At 43.7% G+C, this 26,192-nt stretch overlaps 1 protein-coding gene across 4 annotated transcripts in view; it reads left to right on the top strand.

Annotated features, from left to right (window-relative positions):
• Positions 1-25,071, top strand: part of oc90 (otoconin 90) — a 41,089-nt gene extending 16,018 nt beyond the window's left edge. For 2 of the 4 annotated variants that reach the window (XM_031904191.1, XM_031904192.1), the window contains exons 7-19: positions 1,446-1,574; positions 7,811-7,861; positions 8,615-8,671; positions 10,477-10,551; positions 12,646-12,696; positions 15,575-15,619; positions 16,891-16,926; positions 18,561-18,599; positions 19,351-19,383; positions 19,996-20,094; positions 20,748-20,922; positions 22,461-22,567; positions 23,238-25,071. In XM_031904191.1, the coding sequence (XP_031760051.1) occupies positions 1,446-1,574; positions 7,811-7,861; positions 8,615-8,671; positions 10,477-10,551; positions 12,646-12,696; positions 15,575-15,619; positions 16,891-16,926; positions 18,561-18,599; positions 19,351-19,383; positions 19,996-20,094; positions 20,748-20,922; positions 22,461-22,567; positions 23,238-23,548 (1,208 nt within the window). In that variant the 3' untranslated portion in view covers positions 23,549-25,071. The remainder of the gene's footprint in view (positions 1-1,445; positions 1,575-7,810; positions 7,862-8,614; positions 8,672-10,476; positions 10,552-12,645; positions 12,697-15,574; positions 15,620-16,890; positions 16,927-18,560; positions 18,600-19,350; positions 19,384-19,995; positions 20,095-20,747; positions 20,923-22,460; positions 22,568-23,237) is intronic. The other 2 variants (XM_031904194.1, XM_031904193.1) reach the window with 2 other exon arrangements.
• Positions 25,072-26,192: the final 1,121 nt, after the last annotated feature.

Below are 26,192 nucleotides of genomic sequence, written 5' to 3'. Positions count from 1 at the left end.
GATCCAAGATGGAGAACTGCTGTGGGCACCTTTAAAGACCTGGATCATTTCTATTATAGGCCTCCTAACCAGCAGGGCTGGTACAGTAAGTTCAGGATATAAAATACAGGTATTGGACCCATTATCCAGAATGCTCGGGACCTGGGGTTTTCCGGGTAAGGGGTCTTTCCGTAATTCGTATCTCCTACCTTAAGTTTGCTAAAAACATTATTTAAACAGTAATTAAACCCAATAGGATTGTTTTGGCTCCAATAAGGGGTAATTATATCTTAGTTGGGATCAAGTACAGGTACTGTTTTATTATTACAGAGAAAAGGGAATCATTTAACCATTAAATAAACCCAATAGGGCTGTTCTGCCCCCAATAAGGGGTAATTATATCTTAGTTGGGATCAAGTACAGGTACTGTTTTATTATTACAGAGAAAAGGGAATCATTTAACCATGAAATAAACCCAATAGGGCTGTTCTGCCCCCAATAAGGGGTAATTATATCTTAGTTGGGATCAAGTACAGGTACTGTTTTATTATTACAGAGAAAAGGGAATCATTTAACCATGAAATAAACCCAATAGGGCTGTTCTGCCCCCAATAAGGGGTAATTATATCTTAGTTGGGATCAAGTACAGGTACTGTTTTATTATTACAGAGAAAAGGGAATCATGTAACCATTAATTAAACCCAATAGGGCTGTTCTGCCCCCAATAAGGGGTAATTATATCTTAGTTGGGATCAAGTACAGGTACTGATTTATTATTACAGAGAAAAGGGAATCATTTAACCATGAAATAAACCCAATAGGGCTGTTCTGCCCCAATAAGGGGTAATTATATCTTAGTTGGGATCAAGTACAGGTACTGATTTATTATTACAGAGAAAAGGGAATCATTTAACCATGAAATAAACCCAATAGGGCTGTTCTGCCCCAATAAGGGGTAATTATATCTTAGTTGGGATCAAGTACAGGTACTGATTTATTATTACAGAGAAAAGGGAATCATTTAACCATGAAATAAACCCAATAGGGCTGTTCTGCCCCAATAAGGGGTAATTATATCTTAGTTGGGATCAAGTACAGGTACTGTTTTATTATTACAGAGAAAAAGGGAATCATTTTTAAAAATATGAATTATTTTATTAAAATGGAGTCTATGGGAGACGGCCTTTCCGTAATTTGTAACTTTCTGGATAATGGGTTTCCGGATAAGGGTCCGATACCTGTACAGCATTTCCAGCAATTTTCTTGTTAAAGTTTTAGTTCACCTTCAATTGTCAATGGGAATCGCTTGTTATTATTGGCATTAAACCCTTTATAGGCCGGTACGCTCAAAACACAAGGAATTCTGGAGAGTTGCCCAGATGCTGAGTAGTTAAATGGCTCTTTATGAAGCAGAGCAGATGGTGGAAAGTAGATATGTAAATGGCTTCTTGTTTGTATCCCCCCAGAGTCTGGAGATGCATGTGAGAAACGTCTATGTGACTGTGACAAAGCTGCCATTGAGTGTTTTGTGAACTCACACATTAACTCCTCTGTGAAAGGCATGGATATCGCGTTCTGCCCGGCTCCTGTTACAGGTAAGGAGTAAGGCAGACACCGCCGCCGCCGCTCGGCATTCCTGGGCTGCAGGTGGCCTTTCCAGCCGGACAAACAACAACCAAAGGGGTATTAGTTCCCCTTGTGCCATGCCCACATTAGCTACATGTTAGCCACATTGGATCTGCCTATAGAAGTAAAGGAGAGTGTGATGGCAAGAAAAGAAAGAAAGAATGAAAGAGAGAAAGAAAGAAAGAAAGAAAGAAAGAAAGAAAGAAAGAAAGAAAGAAAGAAAGAAGGAAAGAAAGAGAGAGAGAAAGAAAGAAAGAGAGAAAGAGAGAAAGAAAGAGAGAGAGAGACAGAGAAAGAGAGAAAGAAAGAGAGAAAGAGAGAAAGAAAGAGAGAGAGAGAGAGAGAGAGAGAGAGAGAGAGAGAGAGAAAGAGAGAAAGAAAGAGAGAAAGAGAGAAAGAAAGAGAGAGAGAGACAGAGAAAGAGAGAAAGAAAGAGCACATAGCAGTATAAATGCAGTGGTGACTTTGTGTTTAACGTCCCCAGAGCACATAGCAGTATAAATGCAGTGGTGACTTTGTGTTTAACGTCCCCAGAGCACATAGCAGTATAAATGCAGTGGTGACTTTGTGTTTAACGTCCCCAGAGCACATAGCAGTATAAATGCAGTGGTAACTTTGTGTTTAACGTCCCCAGAGCACATAGCAATATAAATACAGAGCTGACTTTGTGTTTAACGTCCCCAGAGCACATAGCAATATAGAGAGAAAGAGAGAAAGAAAGAGAGAAAGAAAGAGAGAAAGAGAGAAAGAAAGAGAGAGAGAGACAGAGAAAGAGAGAAAGAAAGAGAGAAAGAGAGAAAGAGAGAAAGAAAGAGAGAGAAAGAGAAAGAAAGAAAGAAAGAAAGAAAGAAAGAAAGAAAGAAAGAAAGAAAGAGAGAAAGAAAGAGAGAAAGAAAGAGAGAGAGAGAAAGAGAGAAAGAAAGAGAGAAAGAAAGAGAGTGAGAGACAGAGAAAGAGAGAAAGAGAGAAAGAGAGAAAGAAAGAGAGAGAGAGAGAGAGAGAAAGAGAGAAAGAAAGAAAGAAAGAGAGAGAGAGGGAAAGAAAGAGAGAAAGAAAGAAAGAGAGAGAAAGAGAGCAAGAGGGAAAGAAAGAGAGCAAGAAAGAGAGAAAGAAAGAGAGAAAGAGAGAGAGAAAGAGAGAAAGAAAGAGAGAGAGAGAGAGAGAGAGAGAAAGAAAGAAAGAAAGAAAGAAAGAAAGAAAGAAAGAAAGAAAGAAAGAAAGAAAGAAAGAAAGAAAGAAAGAGTCCTACTAGAACTGTTTGCGGCACATGTTTATAACTCATAGAGCTTTTATAAATGCCATCTTCACGTAACTTGTTAAGTGTCCAAGGGACTTAAGTTTCAGCTTGATTTTTAATTCCCAAGAACACAAACCAGTATAAATGGCGTAGGCAAATATTGCAGTCTTGCTGCAGTGCCGACTTCCCAACTAATATCACAGATTACATAGCAATATAAATATTGTACTAACTTCAGGTTTAATGTCCCAGAGCCCACGTTAATATGAATGCAGTGCCAATTTAACACTGAATGTGCTGAAAACTAATAGCAGTATAGAGTGCTGACTTTGTGTTTAACGTCCCCAGAGCACATAGCAGTATAAATGCAGTGGTGACTTTGTGTTTAACGTCCCCAGAGCACATAGCAGTATAAATGCAGTGGTAACTTTGTGTTTAACGTCCCCAGAGCACATAGCAATATAAATACAGAGCTGACTTTGTGTTTAACGTCCCCAGAGCACATAGCAGTATAAATGCAGTGGTAACTTTGTGTTTAACGTCCCCAGAGCACATAGCAATATAAATACAGAGCTGACTTTGTGTTTAACGTCCCCAGAGCACATAGCAATATAAATACAGAGCTGACTTTGTGTTTAACGTCCCCAGAGCACATAGCAGTATAAATACAGTGCTGACTTTGTGTTTAACGTCCCCAGAGCACATAGCAGTATAAATGCAGTGGTGACTTTGTGTTTAACGTCCCCAGAGCACATAGCAGTATAAATGCAGTGGTGACTTTGTGTTTAACGTCCCCAGAGCACATAGCAGTATAAATGCAGTGGTGACTTTGTGTTTAACGTCCCCAGAGCACATAGCAGTATAAATGCAGTGGTGACTTTGTGTTTAACGTCCCCAGAGCACATAGCAGTATAAATGCAGTGGTAACTTTGTGTTTAACGTCCCCAGAGCACATAGCAATATAAATACAGAGCTGACTTTGTGTTTAACGTCCCCAGAGCACATAGCAATATAAATACAGAGCTGACTTTGTGTTTAACGTCCCCAGAGCACATAGCAGTATAAATACAGTGCTGACTTTGTGTTTAACATCCCCAGAGCACATAGCAGTATAAATACAGTGGTGACTTTGTGTTTAACGTCCCCAGAGCACATAGCAGTATAAATGCAGTGGTGACTTTGTGTTTAACGTCCCCAGAGCACATAGCAGTATAAATACAGTAGTAACTTTGTGTTTAACGTCCCCAGAGCACATAGCAGTATAAATGCAGTGGTGACTTTGTGTTTAACGTCCCCAGAGCACATAGCAGTATAAATGCAGTGGTGACTTTGTGTTTAACGTCCCCAGAGCACATAGCAGTATAAATGCAGTGGTAACTTTGTGTTTAACGTCCCCAGAGCACATAGCAATATAAATACAGAGCTGACTTTGTGTTTAACGTCCCCAGAGCACATAGCAATATAAATACAGAGCTGACTTTGTGTTTAACGTCCCCAGAGCACATAGCAGTATAAATACAGTAGTAACTTTGTGTTTTACATCCCCAGAGCACATAGCAGTATAAATACAGTAGTAACTTTGTGTTTTACATCCCCAGAGCACATAGCAGTATAAATACAGTGCTGACTTTGTGTTTAACGTCCCCAGAGCACATAGCAGTATACATACATTGCTGACTTTGTGTTTAATGTCCCCAGAGCACATAGCAATATAAATACAGTGGTACCTTTGTGTTTAATATCCCCAGAGCACAAAGCAGTATAAATACAGTGCTAAATTTGTGTTTAACGTCCCCAGAGCACATAGCAGTATAAATGCAGTGCTGACTTTGTGTTTAACATCCCCAGAGCACATAGCAGTATAAATACAGTGGTAACGTTGTGTTTAACGTCCCCAGAGCACATAGCAGTATAAAGACAGTGCTGACTTTGTGTTTAACATCCCCAGAGCACATAGCAGTATAAATACAGTGGTAACGTTGTGTTTAACGTCCCCAGAGCACATAGCAGTATAAATGCAGTGCTGACTTTGTGTTTAACATCCCCAGAGCACATAGCAGTATAAATACAGTGGTAACGTTGTGTTTAACGTCCCCAGAGCACATAGCAAAATAAATACAGAGCTGACTTTGTGTTTAACGTCCCCAGAGCACATAGCAGTATAAATACAGTAGTAACTTTGTGTTTTACATCCCCAGAGCACATAGCAGTATAAATACATTGCTGACTTTGTGTTTAATGTCCCCAGAGCACATAGCAATATAAATACAGTGGTAACTTTGTGTTTAATATCCCCAGAGCACAAAGCAGTATAAATACGGTGCTGCATTTATGTTTAACATCCCCAGAGCACATAGCAGTATAAATGCAGTGGTAACTTTGTGTTTAACGTCCCCAGAGCACATAGCAAAATAAATACAGTGCTGACTTTGTGTTTAACATCCCCAGAAGACATAGCAGTATAAATACAGTGGTAACTTAAATCTGTAATATACACAAACCCCATAATCTAAGTCAAGGTGGACAAACAATCTTTGTCTGATTTTGCCTTCAAAAGGTTGCACCAATTCAGGCTAATCTGATTGCTTGGCCCCGACCAACTCCAAAGCCCAAATGCAGTCTCTGTTTCCAACAGGTGTTTCCAACCTTACTAAGCGCCAATATTGTTTCATCCCACATTTTGGCCAAATCTTCATGCTGGCAGCCAGTATTGGTCAGATACAGTTATTGTAATAAATTTTCCAACTTCTGATCCTATCTCCCCCCATTATAGTGATACCCCCACTCACATTTCCTTTTTTTTATACCTTATAACCAGAAAATAAAACTGTTTTCTATTGAGTCCTTAATGCTGAGAAACAAACACAAAGCTGCACTGGGCTCATTAGATATTAATCAAGCAGTTAATAACATTACAGGATCCAGAGGCTCCATTAGGCTTGCTCTACTGAGCAGAGTTTCAGTACAAATAAACACCAAGGAAAATGTGGGGGTTTTTAAAGGATTCCATATACTACATATTTATTAATACAAAGGGTAGGAGGAAGGAGAAGGTGCAAGAGCCCCCCTTGTTCATTGGCAATCATTCATGAACTATACACTCGGAATATATAACTGCCCCCAGTAGGTATCTGTATTATGGTAGTCACATCATTACTTTTATATCTACTCTTCTTTTTTATTTTTACTTTACTGTATTTCTATCTGAGTGTCTTGTTATGTTAGTTGCTTATTTATACCCTACACCCCTAGAAGTCTAATTAAGACAAATAGAGGCAACTATTATGCATATGTCACTCTCCACTGCCCTCTAGTGTACAGGAATAAAACCTATTTTACCAAGAAAAGGAAAGGTAAAAGCATGCCGTATTGCCCAACGTTTGCCCCCTTATTGATTTTTACTTTATTAAGACCCAGATTTATAAGTATTGGCTGAATAGAGCAATATTGGTATCCACTGAATTCTATCCTCCTTCCCTCCAGAGGAAGTGATGTAGTCAGCATGGGAAGTAAAAGGCCACAGTAGGTTTATGAAAGGGCCAGTTTGGCTTGAAATTAACTTTAAATGTAATTAGACAATTGCTCTTTTTATCATTTGTGGTTTTGGACCCATTTAACATCTTGTTCTTCAGCTCTACAGTTATGAATTGATAAAAAGCAATTGATACCATTTTACCATTGGTCACAAGCCTGTATTCAACTATAAGGGCTCCTTGGCCTGGTCTTCACCATCACAGCCACATCAAAGCTGGCAACAGAGCCATTCCAACTCTTATGGTGGCCATACACGGGCCAATTCTAGATCCCGATATTGGTCCCTTGTATGGGCACTAACTACGGGCCTGAAATCGGGCAGATCTCGATCCCCACCTACGATCCCTATCTACGGTATCCGCTCGCTTGGTGACCTCGCCAAGCAAGCGGATTTTAGCGTGTATGCCCACCTTTATACATATTATTGGGACCCTTGGACTACATCCCAGAGACACCCTTGGGAGTAGAGCAATCTTACATGGCAAAATACTTCCACTCCCTGCACTGAGTAGTTCCATGACTATATAAAAGCACAAGGGGAAAGGTGCTTTTATATGATCATGGAACTCCTGGGTGACTTATAATATCCCTATATGTTACAATAGGGGGCACTTTATTCACTATATATTATAAGGAACTCCTCGGGGGCTTATAATATCCCTATATGTTACAATAGGGGGCACTTTATCCACTATATATTATAAGGAACTCCTCTGTGACTTATAATATCCCTATATGTTACAATAGGGGGCACTTTATTCCCTATATATTATAAGGAACTCCTCGGGGGCTTATAATATCCCTATATGTTACAATAGGGGGCACTTTATTCCCTATATATTATAAGGAACTCCTCTGGGGCTTATAATATCCCTATATGTTACAATAGGGGGTACTTTATTCACTATATATTATAAGGAACTCCTCGGGGGCTTATAATATCCCTATATGTTACAATAGGGGGTACTTTATTCACTATATATTATAAGGAACTCCTCGGGGGCTTATAATATCCCTATATGTTACAATAGGGGGTACTTTATTCACTATATATTATAAGGAACTCCTCTGTGACTTATAATATCCCTATATGTTACAATAGGGGGTACTTTATTCACTATATATTATAAGGAACTCCTCGGTGACTTATAATATCCTTATATTTTAAAATAGGGGGTACTTTATTCCCTATATCTATATACAGTATATACTGTGCCTTTTTGCTTTTATATGGTCATGGAACTCCTTGGGGACTTGTAATATCCTTATATTTTACAATAGGGGGTACTTTATCCACTATATCTATATACAGTATATACTGTGCCTTTGTTTCCAGCCATTTTATTCCCATCGTGTGTTTATGGCAATATGAAAGCCCAGACACCCCTGGATTGTGTTGCTGAAGCACAGAATGTAATTCTGCAATTCTCTTAGATTTTCCAGAGACAACAGTCAAGAAAGTTGATGTCGTTCACCACCCACAGAGTAAGTTTTTCCCTGTATTTAATCCCTTTCGCTGTAGGGGGTAGCTCACCTTCAAATGAGCATTTAGTTATGTTATAGAACTAGCAATTCCTAGCAACTTTTAATTTGGTCTTTATTTTTTATATAGTTTTTGAATTATTTGCCTTCTTCTTCCCACTTTTTCCAGCTTTCTAATGGGGGTCACTGACCCCGGCAGCCAGAAAACTATTGCTCTGTGAGGCTCCAGTTTGATTGTTATTGTTATATTTGATTTATACTTATCTTTATATTCAGGCCTCTCCTATCCATATTCTAATGTCTCACTCACACCACTGATTGGTTCCCTTGAGCCGCCATTTAGTGATGGGCTGTGTGCCCCCTCAGAGATCAGCTGACAGGAAGTGATGCAGCTCTAACTGTAACAGGAAGTAGTGTGGGAGCAAAAGGCAGAACTCTGCCCATTCATTGGCTGATGGGGCCTAGCATGTATGTGTGCCTTGGCTTGTTTGTGTGCACTGTGACTCCTATGATCCCAGGGGGCGGCCCTTAGTACTTAAAATGGCAGTTTCCTATTTAGGATTACCCAATGGCACATACTGCTAAATAAGTATATTTATATGAAAATGGTTTATTTAGATGAAGCAGGGTTTTACATATGAGCTGTTTATGCAGTATATTTGTATAGAGACCTACATTGTTTGGGGGTATAGTTTCCCTTTACATTCAGTTTTATTGTCATTTAGATTCACATTATTATGCTCATTTATTTTACAGTACAACAGAACCGAAGTATAGATGGAGCAAATGTACCCACAAGAGACGGTGTGCCAGGTAATAATATCATGTTATAATACATGAGTGATACTCAGAGTTCCCTGTATAACTCAGCCTGCAGCCTTGTGCCTTTATATGGGCACAGAACCCCTCAGTGACTGCTAATATCCTTATCATTTACAGTAGGGGGTACATTATCCCTTATAATACATGAGTGATACTCAGAGTTCCCTGTATAACTCAGCCTGCAGCCTTGTACCTTTATATGGGCACATAACCCCTCAGTGACTGCTAATATCCTTATCATTTACAGTAGGGGGTACATTATCCCTTATAATACATGAGTGATACTCAGAGTTCCCTGTATAACTCAGCCTGCAGCCTTGTGCCTTTATATGGGCACAGAACCCCTCAGTGACTGCTAATATCCTTATCATTTACAGTAGGGGGTACATTATCCCTTATAATACATGAGTGATACTCAGAGTTCCCTGTATAACTCAGCCTGCAGCCTTGTACCTTTATATGGGCACAGAACCCCTCAGTGACTGCTAATATCCTTATCATTTACAGTAGGGGGTACATTATCCCTTATAATACATGAGTGATACTCAGAGTTCCCTGTATAACTCAGCCTGCAGCCTTGTGTCTTTATATGGGCACAGAACCCCTCAGTGACTGCTAATATCCTTATCATTTACAGTAGGGGGTACATTATCCCTTATAATACATGAGTGATACTCAGAGTTCCCTGTATAACTCAGCCGGCAGCCTTGTGCCTTTATATGGGCACAGAACCCCTCAGTGACTGCTAATATCCTTATCATTTACAGTAGGGGGTACATTATCCCTTATAATACATGAGCGATACTCAGAGTTCCCTGTATAACTCAGCCTGCAGCCTTGTGCCTTTATATGGGCACAGAACCCCTCAGTGACTGCTAATATCCTTATCATTTACAGTAGGGGGTACATTATCCCTTATAATACATGAGTGATACTCAGAGTTCCCTGTATAACTCAGCCTGCAGCCTTGTGCCTTTATATGGGCACAGAACCACTCAGTGACTGCTAATATCCTTATCATTTACAGTAGGGGGTACATTATCCCTTATAATACATGAGTGATACTCAGAGTTCCCTGTATAACTCAGCCTGCAGCCTTGTGCCTTTATATGGGCACAGAACCCCTCAGTGACTGCTAATATCCTTATCATTTACAGTAGGGGGTACATTATCCCTTATAATACATGAGTGATACTCAGAGTTCCCTGTATAACTCAGCCTGCAGCCTTGTGTCTTTATATGGGCACAGAACCCCTCAGTGACTGCTAATATCCTTATCATTTACAGTAGGGGGTACATTATCCCTTATAATACATGAGTGATACTCAGAGTTCCCTGTATAACTCAGCCGGCAGCCTTGTGCCTTTATATGGGCACAGAACCCCTCAGTGACTGCTAATATCCTTATCATTTACAGTAGGGGGTACATTATCCCTTATAATACATGAGCGATACTCAGAGTTCCCTGTATAACTCAGCCTGCAGCCTTGTGCCTTTATATGGGCACAGAACCCCTCAGTGACTGCTAATATCCTTATCATTTACAGTAGGGGGTACATTATCCCTTATAATACATGAGTGATACTCAGAGTTCCCTGTATAACTCAGCCTGCAGCCTTGTGCCTTTATATGGGCACAGAACCACTCAGTGACTGCTAATATCCTTATCATTTACAGTAGGGGGTACATTATCCCTTATAATACATGAGTGATACTCAGAGTTCCCTGTATAACTCAGCCTGCATGTAATTATATGAGAGGGAAGATATATAAATGAAAGTATTATTACACTGTAGCAGGAGAACAAGTCGGGGGGCAGAATGAAGTGACCGCATTCCCTTCGGCCGAGGAACTTATCACAGAAATGGAAAGTAAGTTCTGATTTCAAGGCTTTATACTGTACAGGGATATGATAAAACTTCCATATTCTTATATTGATCCCCAAACTTGCCCCAAGCAGCCCAAAGCTTCAGCCGACAGCCCTAGTGCCCCTCTTATTTGCCTGACTGGTCTCAGCACTACAAACCATGAATCGCTTGTTTTGTTTGTTTATTTCTTTGGGGGGAGCAGTGTCAGACTGGGACCCCAGGGGCCCCCAGAAAACCTTAGACCAGGGGCCCACACTCCAAACTATTCTTCATTCACTTCTTACTCAGTCTCAGTTTTTTGTATCTTTACATACTATAATCTATTATATTATATATATAGTCTCTTTGTTCCCATAAGCAATGACCATGAATTAGGCCAAATGGCTAGAAGCAGGAGGGCCCACTGACACTGACTCCTGCCCCCTCGCTCCGGCTCCTTCCCCCGCGCTCCGGCTCCTGCCCCCTGGCTCCGACTCCTGCCCCTTGGCTCCTGCCCCCTGGCTCTGACTCCTGCCCCCTGGCTCCGACTCCTGCCCCCTGGCTCCGGCTCCTGCCCCCCGGCTCCTGCCCCCTGGCTCCTGCCCCCTTGCTCCGGCTCCTGCCCCCTGGCTACGGCTCCTGCCCCCTGGCTCCGGCTCCTGCCCCCTGGCTCCGGCTCCTGCCCCCTCGCTCCGGCTCCTGCCCCCTGGCTCCTGTCCCCTTGCTCCGGCTCCTGCCCCCTGGCTATGGCTCCTGTCCCCTCGCTCCGGCTCCTGCCCCCTGGCTCCGGCTCCTGCCCCCTCGCTCCGGCTCCTGCCCCCTGGCTCCGGCTCCTGCCCCCTCGCTCCGGCTCCTGCCCCCTCGCTCCGGCTCCTGTCCCCTCTCTCCGGCTCCTGCCCCCTCTCTCCTGTCCCCTCTCTCCGGCTCTTGCCCCCTCGCTCCGGCTCCTGTCCCCTCGCTCCGGCTCCTGCCCCCCGGCTCCGGCCCCCTCGCTCCGGCTCCTGTCCCCTCGCTCCGGCTCCTGCCCCCTCGCTCCGGCTCCTGCCCCCTGGCTCCGGCTCCTGTCCCCTCTCTCCGGCTCCTGCCCCCTCTCTCCGGCTCCTGCCCCCTCTCTCCGTCTCCTGCCCCCTGGCTCCGGCTCCTGCCCCCTGGCTCCGGCTCCTGTCCCCTCTCTCCGGCTCCTGTCCCCTCGCTCCTGCTCCTGCCCCCTCTCTCCGGCTCCTGCCCCCTCTCTCCGTCTCCTGCCCCCTCTCTCCGTCTCCTGCCCCCTCTCTCCGGCTCCTGCCCCCTCGCTCCGGCTCCTGCCCCCTCGCTCCGGCTCCTGCCCCCTCGCTCCGGCTCCTGTCCCCTCTCTCCGGCTCCTGTCCCCTCGCTCCTGCCCCCTCTCTCCGTCTCCTGCCCCCTCTCTCCGTCTCCTGCCCCCTCTCTCCGGCTCCTGCCCCCTCTCTCCGGCTCCTGTCCCCTCTCTCCGGCTCCTGTCCCCTCGCTCCGGCTCCTGCCCCCTGGCTCCAGCTCCTGCCCCCTCTCTCCGGCTCCTGCCCCCTCTCTCCGTCTCCTGCCCCCTCTCTCCGGCTCCTGCCCCCTCGCTCCGGCTCATGTCCCCTCGCTCCGGCTCCTGCCCCCTCGCTCCGGCTCCTGCCCCCTCGCTCCGGCTCCTGCCCCCTGGCTCCTGCCCCCTCTCTCCGGCTCCTGCCCCCTCTCTCCGGCTCCTGCCCCCTCGCTCCGGCTCCTGCCCCCTCGCTCCGGCTCCTGCCCCCTCTCTCCGGCTCCTGCCCCCTCGCTCCGGCTCCTGCCCCCTCTCTCCGGCTCCTGCCCCCTCTCTCCGGCTCCTGCCCCCTGGCTCCGGCTCCTGTCCCCTCGCTCCGGCTCCTGTCTGCTCCTGCTCAGTCCTCTTTGTCCACTCCACCCTGTTCCTTCTTGTCCCAGATTCTTCATCCTCTCCATCCCTGCTCATATCAGTCTCTGAGTCTCTTGTTTGACGTGACTTGTTATCCTAGCTATGGCTTAAATTAGCCCAATATACTGTTAGTTTTGGCTTCAGGTATAATTATTCTTCTGTTTTACCTATGTACATCCAAATAACATTCTAATTAAAATATTTCTACTTTTCATTAAAAGCTACGACTGTTGCTATGGGCACAGCGGGAATAGAAACACAGAGAATGCTGAGTAAGTACCACGAGCGCTGCCATTGCGCACAAACAACTGTGACCCGTATATATACCGTCCCAATATATCTATACACTCATATAAACCCTATATACTAACACTAACTGTAGATATTAGTATCACAATAGCCTTGGATATTCTGCTTGTTCAAGAACTCATCCAGGCCCCTCTTATAGGCATTAACAGAATCTGCCATTACCACATCACTAGGAAGGGCATTCCCCAACCTCACTGCCCTCACCGTGAGGAACCCCCTACCCAACATCCCCCAGCAGGGCATTCCCCAACCCCCTCACTGCCCTCACCGTGAGGAACCCCCTACCCAACATCCCCCGGCAGGGCATTCCCCAACCCCCTCACTGCCCTCACCGTGAGGAACTCCCTACCCAACATCCCCCGGCAGGGCATTCCCCAACCTCACTGCCCTCACCGTGAGGAACCCCCTACCCAACATCCCCCGGCAGGGCATTCCCCAACCTCACTGCCCTCACCGTGAGGAACCCCCTACCCAACATCCCCCGGCAGGGCATTCCCCAACCCCCTCACTGCCCTCACTGTGAGGAACCCCCTACCCAACATCCCCCGGCAGGGCATTCCCCAACCTCACTGCCCTCACCGTGAGGAACCCCCTACCCAACATCCCCCGGCAGGGCATTCCCCAACCCCCTCACTGCCCTCACCGTGAGGAACCCCCTACCCAACATCCCCCGGCAGGGCATTCCCCAACCTCCTCACTGCCCTCACCGTGAGGAACCCCCTACCCAACACCCCCCGGCAGGGCATTCCCCAACCCCCTCACTGCCCTCACCGTGAGGAACCCCCTACCCAACATCCCCCGGCAGGGCATTCCCCAACCCCCTCACTGCCCTCACCGTGAGGAACCCCCTACCCAACATCCCCCGGCAGGGCATTCCCCAACCCCATCACTGCCCTCACCGTGAGGAACCCCCTACCCAACATCCCCCGGCAGGGCATTCCCCAACCCCCTCACTGCCCTCACCGTGAGGAACCCCCTACCCAACATCCCCCGGCAGGGCATTCCCCAACCCCCTCACTGCCCTCACCGTGAGGAACCCCCTACCCAACATCCCCCGGCAGGGCATTCCCCAACCCCCTCACTGCCCTCACCGTGAGGAACCCCCTACCCAACATCCCCCGGCAGGGCATTCCCCAACCTCACTGCCCTCACCGTGAGGAACCCCCTACCCAACATCCCCCGGCAGGGCATTCCCCAACCCCCTCACTGCCCTCACTGTGAGGAACCCCCTACCCAACATCCCCCGGCAGGGCATTCCCCAACCTCACTGCCCTCACCGTGAGGAACCCCCTACCCAACATCCCCCGGCAGGGCATTCCCCAACCCCCTCACTGCCCTCACCGTGAGGAACCCCCTACCCAACATCCCCCGGCAGGGCATTCCCCAACCTCACTGCCCTCACCGTGAGGAACCCCCTACCCAACATCCCCCGGCAGGGCATTCCCCAACCCCCTCACTGCCCTCACCGTGAGGAACCCCCTACCCAACACCCCCCGGCAGGGCATTCCCCAACCCCCTCACTGCCCTCACCGTGAGGAACCCCCTACCCAACATCCCCCTGGCAGGGCATTCCCCAACCCCCTCACTGCCCTCACCGTGAGGAACCCCCTACCCAACATCCCCTGGCAGGGCATTCCCCAACCCCCTCACTGCCCTCACCGTGAGGAACCCCCTACCCAACATCCCCCGGCAGGGCATTCCCCAACCTCACTGCCCTCACCGTGAGGAACCCCCTACCCAACATCCCCCGGCAGGGCATTCCCCAACCCCCTCACTGCCCTCACCGTGAGGAACCCCCTACCCAACATCCCCCGGCAGGGCATTCCCAAACCCCCTCACTGCCCTCACCGTGAGGAACCCCCTACCCAACATCCCCCGGCAGGGCATTCCCCAACCCCCTCACTGCCCTCACCGTGAGGAACCCCCTACGCTGCTTCAAATGGAAGCTCTGTTCCTCTAATCTAAAGGGGGGGCCTCAGGTGCGTTGATTGTTTTTATGGGAAAAAAGAACATCCCCCATCTGCCTATAATCCCCTCTAATGTACTTGTACAGAGTAATCATGTCCCCTCGCAAGCGCCTCTTTTCCAGAGAAAACAACCCCAACCCTGACAGTCTCACCTCATAGTTTAACCCTTCCATCCCCTTTACCAGTTTAGTTGCAGTCTCTGCACTCTCTCCAGCTCATTAATATCCTTCTTAAGGACTGGAGCCCAAAACTGCCCCCCATACTCAAGGTGAGGCCTTACCAGGGACCCATAAAGGGGCAAAATATATCCTTATGCTTGTTCAGAAAGTTATATGGACGCTTAGATGGGCAGCTTTGCTTGATATGGAAGATACAGTTTATTTATATCTTGACATTGTATCTGTGTTGGTAATGCTATATATGCCCTTACGGAAGAGTCTTTGTTTGTAATGGTGGGAGTGTCCCTTTGAGAGCCCCATTGCTCATAATGTTGTTTATATCCTTTAGAGAGCATCTGTGCTTATAGTGGCAAATTGAATAAATCCAGGAGAGCTGGTTTCTCACCCAGAGATTACTTGTGAAATCCGCCAGTGAGAATCCCATTACAGCAACTCAGGGGTCTCCGTGCTTCATAAATGGAATGTTACAAATACTGACGCCATTTCATTTATTGGTTCACTGGAGGCTCGTAGGCTATTTACTCACTGCAGTACATGGGAAAAGCCTTCCTTAGTGACAGATATAACTCGGGCAATTACCTTGGGCCAAACACTGTCCTGTCTGGGTGCAAGTACCTGTAATGAGTCAATAAGCCCACCATTGCGTATGTTGTAGTACAACTGCACTCACTGTATTAAATTGCCCTTTATTTCAGCCACAGAAGCGGGTGGTACGGAACTTGGCACTGTGAGAACTCAAGGTAAGTCATTTGTTCTACAAGACTTTACATGAATTTTTAAAGACTTTATAGAGGTCTTACTGGGCATTGCTAAATACCAGAAGGGTACGAAATGCATAAGTCAGAACACCACGGGGTTGGTATGTTTCCTTTATAACATGAACACTTGAATAAACTTGTCTTCTTGGGATACCTTATAAATGTTGGCTGTAACATAGTAACATAGTAAGTTAGGTTGAAAAAAGACATAAGTCCATCACGTTCAACCATAATGCCTATATATAACCTGCCTAACTGCCAGCTGATCCAGAGGAAGGCAAAAACCCCATCTGAAGCCTTGTAATTTGCCCCAGAGGGGAAAAAATGTCCCATTTGAGCACTGAAGACCAAAACTGAACAGCATATTCTAGATGGGGCCTTACCATGTAGACATGCCCTTTTTTCTGGGGGCAGTAACCTGTTAACTCTGGCCCTATTTGACCAGCCTCTAATGACCTCCATAGCTTGCAGATGTGACAAGCTATACAGCCAATCTTCCCTTAAACCACATGTCTAAGCTGAATGGTTTGGAATTCTCATTTCTGTTGGAGGAAAAGATGGACTTTCTCTAATGTACGTTACTAGGCTCCTCCACTGCTATGGATTTATGGATTAGATGTACGATATCTGTGTTACAACACAAGTTCTTGGATCATCTTGGAATGCACAGCAATTTTCTATCTGATTTTCATGCCACTCAAGGCTATAAAAGAGTTCTATGGGTTATAGCAACTTGGAAGAAACTCTCAATGCAATTGGCAGATGAATGCTGATGCCTCTACCACTCTTAATACTGCCCGGTACTGCTTTGTTTGATATTTAGCCCTTTAGTCCTCCATAATGTATCTGAAACATCATCTTGTAAAGACTGTCTATGACGATTTACGTTTACCCAGGTCATGATATACAGTATCTAATAGAATTAAGTCTAAAGCAACTGGACTTCCTGACTTTTCTTGAAGATGTTTCGCCCCTCATCCCTGTGGCTTCTTCAATTGAAGAAGCTGCTCAGATGAAACCACCCAACCAAGGTTGATTGTGAGGTCTAGAAGCATCATTCAATAAATGCAGTAGACAGTCTTACCTATGCCATTAAGGGCAGTAAGCCAAGGTTTGTTTCAGAGAATGGAGAACTCATCTGGATCAGGCTATAAAATAACAGTAGAACACAAAGGAATTACCAGGGAATTGAATTAATATACGTTCAAGTAGATCTTTGTTCTAATGGTTCCTTCTCTTCCTCTCTGTTTTAGCAGATCCATTAGGTGAAAGCAGTGCCGAATCTCTCAGTAAGTAGGACTATATTTTGGCTTCTTTGATGATTATTCTGATAAAACTACAGCTCATAGGAAATATTTGGAATCTGGGCAGGCTGAACCTGCTGAAAACATGATTCTGGAGGTTGTAGGCCCAAGGGTAACAGGTGGTATCAGTAACATAAAGTGTCAGTGGCATCTGCTGCCCAATGGCTTTAATGCAGATTTAAAAGTATACGGTGCTTTTGATACCAGGAATATTGATTCTGGAACCCTCTAGCTGAAACTGTTCTACATCTCGTGGCGCCTAATAGTGGTCGGAAGTGACTGCCAGGCAAAAACCTCTGAGTTATATCCCAATATACTGGCATTTTGGGTGCATTATGCTTTTTGTCAAAAGCTGGATAACTGCAGGCTGGACATATTTGCCTTTTACTTAATAAGGATTATAATATAATATTACTAAAGCTGGAATGTAGCTATGGCGCTCCTTGCATCTCACTATGTTACATGTCAGGTTCAACATTACAGTTTGATTAAATGATCATGAGTGATGTCATAATTTTATATAATACCATTAAAAAAATATAGATCTTGGAAAATACAAATGAGTAATTGAAAGACTACATTTTTGCCCATTTTAGTACAGGTATCAGACCCCTTATCTGGAAACCCATTATCCATAAAGTTCTAAATTACGGAAAGACCATCTCCCATAGACTCCATTTTAATCAAATAATTCACATTTTTAAAAAAATGATTTCCTTTTTCTCTGTAATAATAAAACAGTACCTGTACTTGATCCCAACTAAGATATAATTACCCCTTATTGGGGGCAGAACAGCCCTATTGGGTTTATTTCATGGTTAAATGATTCCCTTTTCTCTGTAATAATAAAACAGTACCTGTACTTGATCCCAACTAAGATATAATTACCCCTTATTGGGGGCAGAACAGCCCTATTGGGTTTATTTCATGGTTAAATGATTCCCTTTTCTCTGTAATAATAAAACAGTACCTGTACTTGATCCCAACTAAGATATAATTACCCCTTATTGGGGCAGAACAGCCCTATTGGGTTTATTTAATGGTTAAATGATTCCCTTTTCTCTGTAATAATAAAACAGTACCTGTACTTGATCCCAACTAAGATATAATTACCCCTTATTGGGGGCAGAACAGCCCTATTGGGTTTATTTCATGGTTAAATGATTCCCTTTTCTCTGTAATAATAAAACAGTACCTGTACTTGATCCCAACTAAGATATAATTACCCCTTATTGGGGGCAGAACAGCCCTATTGGGTTTAATTACTGTTTAAATACTGTTTTTAGCAGACTTTAGGTAGGGGATCCGAATTACAGAAAGACCCCTTATCCGGATAACCCTAGGTCCCAAGCATTTTGGGTAATGGGTCCCATACCTGTATTTGGAGATCTTCATGTATTCTTGTCTTCTAACATCATAGAAAGAGTGACACAACAATGTAATGGCACATAGAGCAGAATGAATAGGAACTTGTATATACAGTATAATCACTATATAATGTATGGTTGGGTTATAGCTAAAGCTGATTTATATGTGATAAAATAAACAGATTTTCAGCCTGTACAATGGGGGGTTTCAGTACTTCTATAACTAAAGCTTTTATATTGTCTCTCATACAGGCACGACCACTAAAACAACCGTAACGGTCATTACCGAAAGTAAGTATTGCACTTGTCTAAGAGCCTTACTTCTCTTCAACTCATGGAAATATGTCTATAATAGTGATGAGCCAATTTTTTCGCCAGGCATGGATACGCAGCGAATTTCCGCATTGGCGAATTGTTTCACGAAACTTCTGTGAAAATTTGCTGCGGAAAAATTCATTGGGTGGATTTTTTTTTGTCGCGTGTCAAATTGGACATGGTCGCGTATAAAAAAGGTGCGATCACGTCAACAAGCATGAGCGACAAAAAAAATAGATGTGGGCGACAAAAAAATAGACACGGGCGACAAAAAAATCCTGCGGCAAATGCGTTTCGCAAATTTTTTGCCGTTTCGCAAGTTTTCTTGCCGTTTTGTGTATTTAATGGCGAAGCAAAATGGGACAGATTCGCTCATCACTAGTCTATAATTTACCAACCATTCCCCTTTATGGCAGTTATGTTTGGTTAGCTTTGCCTTTTTATTTAAAGCTATACCTTCACTAATTATAATCATGGTGTGCTGGGATTGAAGGTATTGGATGAGGTACAGGTCCAGCCCAGCGGAGTTAATTTCTCATATGGACCCAGTGCATATGGGCTTCGTTATTTATATAAAGTAGGACTGGTAAATCCCAAGCCTAGTCTCAGAGGGTTGTGAGTGGAACCCAAGCACCCAGATACCGGCTTAAATTCCATGCTGTTACAAAACAAAAATTCAAAAGTTTGGGCGCCCAAGAAAGTTTGATCATGCTGCTATATTTTACAGGTACAAGCCAGAAAGACAGCATTGTTCCCACAAGTAAGCAATTTCTTTGTAGACACTTTACTGTATGTGCAGGTCTGTGTACCCCCTAAAGGCTCACCCTATTCACAAGGTGACCATAAAAACATCTACATGGATGAAGGTTTCTTAAGAGGGTTTCTGAGCCCAATGCCGTCTCATCAGTAGGCTGACCCAATGCACAGTAGGCTGACCCAATGCACAGTAGGCTGACCCAATGCACAGTAGGCTGACCCAATGCAGTAGGCTGACCCAATGCACAGTAGGCTGACCCAATGCACAGTAGGCTGACCCAATGCACAGTAGGCTGACCCAATGCACAGTAGGCTGACCCAATGCAGTAGGCTGACCCAATGTATCCCTCCAGTACAACTGAGAGCAGTTACAGGGTCCAGCTTTCAGACTACCACTCCTTGAGTAGAAACCAGAGTTGGTTCAGAAGGGACATGGTCAACCTAAATGAACAGATAGAAGGTCTACTTCAAAATAAAGGTCCAAAGAATTTGGTTGAGGTGGCGTTTAAAGCTCCGGGGAGCTCAACAAAAAGTGGCATTTGACATCACAAGTTGACATCTACAACTGTTTCTGCTGTAATTAAGACGTATCTAATGTAGCCTAATATCTAACCAGAGACTGGATTCAAGATGATAGATGAAAGTACTGGCCACGCGGATATGTTTGCAGTGTCCCCAGTGACAGAGAGTGACCTGATGGCGTCACTAGAGAAAGGTAAGTGCACCAGGTTCCTCTGCCAACTCTTACATCTAATGATGTTCATTAGTAGGAATTCTCAGAAGATCCCAGATTTTTTTTAGATGGTGGAAGCCAGGGCCATCTTGAGTGGGGCCTCTTATCTGTGTACAATTGATGGATATTGGGATTTATAATAAAGGGCCGCAGGTTGTGCAACATGATATAAAGTGTTATTGTCCCCATAGTGCCCTTGTGAGCCTGATCTCCCACAGCCTTACCCATTCTAAATGGTTACAGGGGACCATTTCTAGCATAGCACCATGTTCTCCCACAATCATCTTATCTTTAGCAGCTGTCCTTTGGAGCACAGGGAAATTGATCTTTGAACCCATCTAAACTATGTAGGAAGCTGCCAATGGGAAAGGAGCTCTAAATTAAGATTATCTACATTGGTGACCAGCTTCCATATTTGTTTGTATGCTACAGTTGGCCATACAGTTGAGGATCCTTTTCATACAAGGTCAGTAAGTAAGCAAATCTTTACCTGATTTGGCCAGAATGAGCCAATCTGATTGCTTAGCGCCCAGATCAAGGGGAACTTGTGTTGCTCCGTCAATGGGATTTCCCAGTCAGTCCCGTATTCCTGGCATAATGCACACATTTAATTACATTTTTATTTTTGTCTTCAGTCTGTGACAGGTATAATTTTTATCAGATGAATGAACAAGGGAGTATCAATAGGGAGCTGCCGTTACTGGGGGAAATGCTATTCTGTTTGACTGGCCGATGCCCAGAAGAATTTGAATCTTACGGATGCTACTGTGGCCAAGACGGGAAGGGGAATCCCATAGATGCACTGGACAGGTGAGCGGAGCAAAACTACTATGGCGGCCTGGATGGAATGAACTAGGAATAAGCATCGTTCAGCTCTTATTGTAGCCCTAGAAAATGTCAAACAATTCTGATTAATACAACAACAGAAGAGGCCCTTCTGGAATTTAAAATACTCTTTGATCCCCAGGGTCAGCTAATTGCTATCAATGTTCTTCTGGTCGTTTTCCTGTCTCTCGTCTAGTCTAGCAATCACACCATTGTCTGGTTGCTATGGTAAGTGGGGCAAAGAAAAAATAGAGCAACTGCAAACTGTTAGAACACAATCATCTACATCCTACAAAGCCTGGGCTTGTGGTCGCTGCTCAATTATCCTTCATCCAAAGGCAGATTCACCTCTCCGGCTGATACGAAACGTAAAGGAACTCGAGATAATTCACTTAGGACGGATTTGTCAAGTGATGAGAGAATTTTTTTTAGCAGGCGTGAATTCGTAGTGAAATTCCACCAGTGACAATTTTTTTCCCGTGACTTCAATGTATTTTGTGGGGAAAAAAAGTGCCTATTGACTCTAATGCCTTTTTGAGAAGTTTCCAGCAGAACGGGACCGATTTGCTCATCATTAGTCAAATGCTGAAATTCCGGGTATAACGGAATGTTATAAAAGAATGTATAAAAGACTTTCACAACATTAAAAAAAAAAAAAAATAGTCACAGCTTTTTTCCGGAATGAGAAAAATTGTAATTGGCTCATATTTAAAAGTGTCTCCCTGCTTCTCCCATTGGCTGTTTGAAACAGAAATTATTCTCCAGATTTCAGCAGTTGAAAACTATTTGATTCTGCCCCATATTCAGTTGACTGGTGTCAAAATTTGGTAAAAATCTTTCATGTTGTTGCAAATGTCTGAGTCTCAGTAAGTTTTTGATAGGGATGCACCGAATCCCCGATTCGTTTCGGGCCAAATCCAGCATATGCTAAGTAGCATTCAGAAAGGGTTAAATTTTAGGATTTTTTTTTCCGCTGCACGCCTTTTAACCCTTTCCGAGGATTCGGTTCGGGATTTGGCAGAATCCGTCAGGGTGGGTTCAGCCGAACCCAAATAAGTGGGGTCGATGCATCCCTAGTTTTTGAAGTTAACTTTGAATAGGTTATAGAATGTCCTATTCTTGATTACTTTTCAGTTGATCTTTATTTTTAACTTCTTTTAGTTTTTTAATTATTTGTGTTTTTCTTCTGCTTCTTTCTATCTGTCAGATAGGGGGTCACTGACCCCAGCAGCCAAAAAACTATTGTGTTCTATGGCTACAATGGTGCTGTTATTATTACTTTTCATTACTTCTCTTGCTATTCAGGCCCTCTACTATTCATCTTCCAGTCTCTTATTTAAACCACTTCCTGGTTGCTAGGGTAAACTGGCCCCTAGCAAATACTCTTAGAATATGAAAGTCTACATAATATTAAAGGTGAACAACCTCTTTCAAACCCACTCCCTGGTTCCCTTCACTGGAGAAGGAAACTACGTGCATTGGACAACTAAAGATCAAATAACTTTTTCCCTCTCATTCTCCAGCTGCTGTTTTTCCCACCATTGCTGCATTGAACATCTGAAGAAACTGGGTTGCCAACCACAGAGGAACATAAGGTCCGAGGTTTTGTGTTTAGACCACAAACCAACATGTGAGTAGATTTGTAGACTTAATCCCAACATAGACTCAATTTAAGACTTTTTTAATCCATATAAATCTTGTTGGTAGGAGCAGGTAGACTGCGTATAAAAATCTTACTTAATCATAAAAGTCGCACATTTTGCCCCAGATGGCAATATTTAACATTTACTGTAAACTTTTTGGAAAAGAAATATCTGATCAGTTGCTATAGGTTACAAGATCTGGTCTAAACCTTTATTGCATTGGTTTCCAACATTGGTTTCCATCATCAGCTTGACAAATACAGTAAAGGTGGCCATACACCTTCAGATCCGCTCGCTTGGCGATGTCGCCAAGCTAGCGGATCTTCTCTCGATATCCCCCACCAACGGGTGGACGATATCAGGAGAATCCAGGCTAATTCGGTCGTTTGGCCCTGGGGCCAAACGATCGAATTATCATGACGGGTATCGGCAAAGTCGGTCCGGGGACCGCATCAACGAGCCGACGTGGTCCCCGTTCCCACTAGATTTTTTTAACCTGCCCGTCGTTAGTGCCCATACACGGGCAAATAAGCTGCCGAATCGGTCTAAGGGACCAATATCGGCAGCTAGAATCGGCCCCTGTATGGCCACCTTAAATAGTGTCCGTCCGTGCATAAATTGTGCAAAGAATAATAGTAATGACTTTTTATTTGTCAGGTCTTGGGTGGGGCATCTGTGACAAGCTCCTGTGTGCTTGTGATAAAGCGGCGGCTGAATGCATGGCAGCAGCACCGTACAACGAAACCGCTAGATTAGAAATGAGAAGAGAGTGTCAAGGTGACAAGGTTTCCTGCAGAAATGGGGGATTTGAAGAGAATCCGGACCGAGCTATTGAAACCCAACCTGGAAGTTCCAGCTCAGAGTCAGACGAGAGCAGCGAAGAACAAAGTCCAATGAGGGAAGTGGTCCGGTCAGGAAACGCTCGCCAGGCAAGGAGGCCACGTTCTCTCTTTTTTGGAAAGAAATAAGAGTACACAACACAAACTGCTGAAAAAAACGAAACTAAAATGAATGTAAAGCTGATATTTTTCCATTATTTGTACCAGCTTGGTATCTAAAGGGCTAGAGATGTCGGGTGGCACCTAGATGTCTATGTAGCAGGAGAGTCCATTCCACTCTACAAATCCAAGATTCAGTGGCTTTGATGCACCAAAAAGGTCCCTTTCTGTTAATGGAATTTTATCTTTAGTAATTTCCAATATATATATTATTTACAGAACGGTTTAACAGTTCTTCTTATGTCTATGGGTGCTATCAGCATTGAAATAAAGGCTCCACTAATAAACATACCCTTTTGTATAACTTGGCAGTGAGATGCAGGTGGTGGTATTTTTTTGTAATGACTGAAACAGACTTTTTCCCATGTGGCTTCATTCTATTGGAATAAAAAGCCAATGAGCTACAGTATCACACACTTTTAAAGCAGAATTGGTTGTGTAGGAATGAGGTCGTATGACCTATCGCTCACTGTTCTACAAAGAAGTGACCTAGACTGTCAGGTATGGTCAAATAAATTGGCACCCTTGTCAAAATCTTTTGGAATTGGCCATTTAAACCCCACCCATTTTTATTATTAGTACCACAGGCGCTAGTATTTTATACAATAACATTCTTGACAATTTGGTGCATTGCGGCATCAGAAGAACCCTGAGCTCAACCCAACTACACACCTGTGGGATGAATTGGAACACTGATGTGAGCTAGATCCTCAACATCACTGCCCAACCCACGTATGAATGGAAGCAAATCCCACCAACAATGTTCCAACACTTAGTAAATAGACCTTCTCAGAAGCGTAGAGGGTAAAGGCTATTTCAGCAGCAAAGAGAGGACCAATTTCATATTAATGTCTTTGGTCTTGAATGAGATGTTGGACAGGGAGGTGTCCTTCTACTTTTGGCCAAATAGTGTATTATAGAAACTATGATCTATCATTTTTTTTATAAAATCGGAAATTACAGAGATCTAGATCTGGGTTTGGGTTGGGTTTCCTGTGTGCCGGGTTGGGTTTCCTGTCGCACAACTCAGCCAGGCTGTTTTTTTGGGGAACTCGACACGATCATTAACCATTTATGCTTTGCTTTTAGAACTTTTATTATGTCAGGAAAAATTAAGATCATTTTGTTAATGGCTAAACCGTAATTCGTTATCTGTAGAAATGTCGACTGAGAAAACGAGGAGACTTTCGGTTCTAGAATACTGAGCTGTTCAGTATATTTTATGCATGCAAATTATTTACCAACATTTTATGTAACTTGCTTGTTTGTTGGCTATTTTACACTGTTTCTCTAACATCATATGGATATACGTTTTGTTCAAACTAAACAAGTCTTCTTCCTTCTAAAAATTGTTGTCCTCCATTTTTTTTGGTTGCTCAGCAACAAATAGTCATCACTTCATGGTTTTATGGATCGTTCTCGATAGAACATGGAAATCTGGGTAATCCTGTGCCTATATCTGTATATGTCTCAAGAAAAACTTATGAAAAGTTTTTGTTTTTTTTGCTGTTGTGAATTATCCAATGTCAAATGAGTTCCAGATTTGTCAAAGCTTGGAAAAAAACGGTTGTCAGGAAAGTTGTGTTTATAATTAGTGATGAGCGAATTTGTCCCATTTTGCGTCGCCAAAAATTTTGCGAAACGGCGAATATGTCATGACTAAAAAAATTATGCATATTTTTTTTTTTTTTACACATGACAATTTTTTTGTTGCACGTCAAATTTTCATGTGCCGAATTTTGTCACCCGTTTCACGAAATAATCCGCCAATGGTGAAACTCAAAAATTTGCAGCAAATACATGCCTGGCGATGTGTGTGTTGCTTTTTTGACACGTGCGTCTTTTTTTTTTTTTTTTTACGTGAGCACCAATTTTTTGTTGCACAGCAAATTTTTACATGGTGAACTTTGTCGCACGTTTAGCGAAATAATCCGCCAATGGCAAAACATGGAAATTCGCCATGAATTCAATGCCTGGCGAATTATTTTGCCCATCACTATTTAGAATTGTTCCTTATAAAAATGAAGAGATGTGAAAAAATTTGCAGCAATTTCCCAGAATTTTGTATAGTGATAAATTTCCTACAGTATGAAAAACTTCTTCCTATTTACTTCAGCTGAAGAATTTTCAAATTCTGATCAGAATTTAAAGTATTTGGTTCAAGTTAGAGAAGGAAAAATAGGGCAAGTGGGGAAAATGCTTCTGTACATAAGCCAGATCATGAAATCATTTCTGGATTGCGTAGATCAGAATATAGGGAAAAGCTTTAAAAAAAAAATGTCCAAAAAATGTAGGAAAAAATTCAAAATTTCACCAAGAAAAACGATTTGTTTCATGTTTTAAACATTATGCACAAACTTTCGGACACCCCTCCCCCCCAGCAGTCTTATGTTGTATAAAACATTCCTTTTGGGGTTATTTAATGGGGTGTCAGTGATGAGCATTGAGCATCCTTCCACATCTTTACACCCCGTGCAATTTGCATGAAATGAGCAGACATTTTACCCCCACTATGGAATGAATGAATGATTCCAGGGGGTAAAATAATCAATTAAACTGATTTTGATGGGTATCTAAAGAAGTTATGAAGATTTTTAAAGTTCTAGCACAGTGG

This window comes from Xenopus tropicalis, chromosome 6, assembly GCF_000004195.4.
Source record: "Xenopus tropicalis strain Nigerian chromosome 6, UCB_Xtro_10.0, whole genome shotgun sequence".
In the NCBI taxonomy this organism is placed as follows: Eukaryota; Metazoa; Chordata; class Amphibia; order Anura; family Pipidae; genus Xenopus; species Xenopus tropicalis.
Note: the sequence above shows the minus strand (reverse complement) of the source record. Positions and strands in the feature narration are given on the sequence as shown.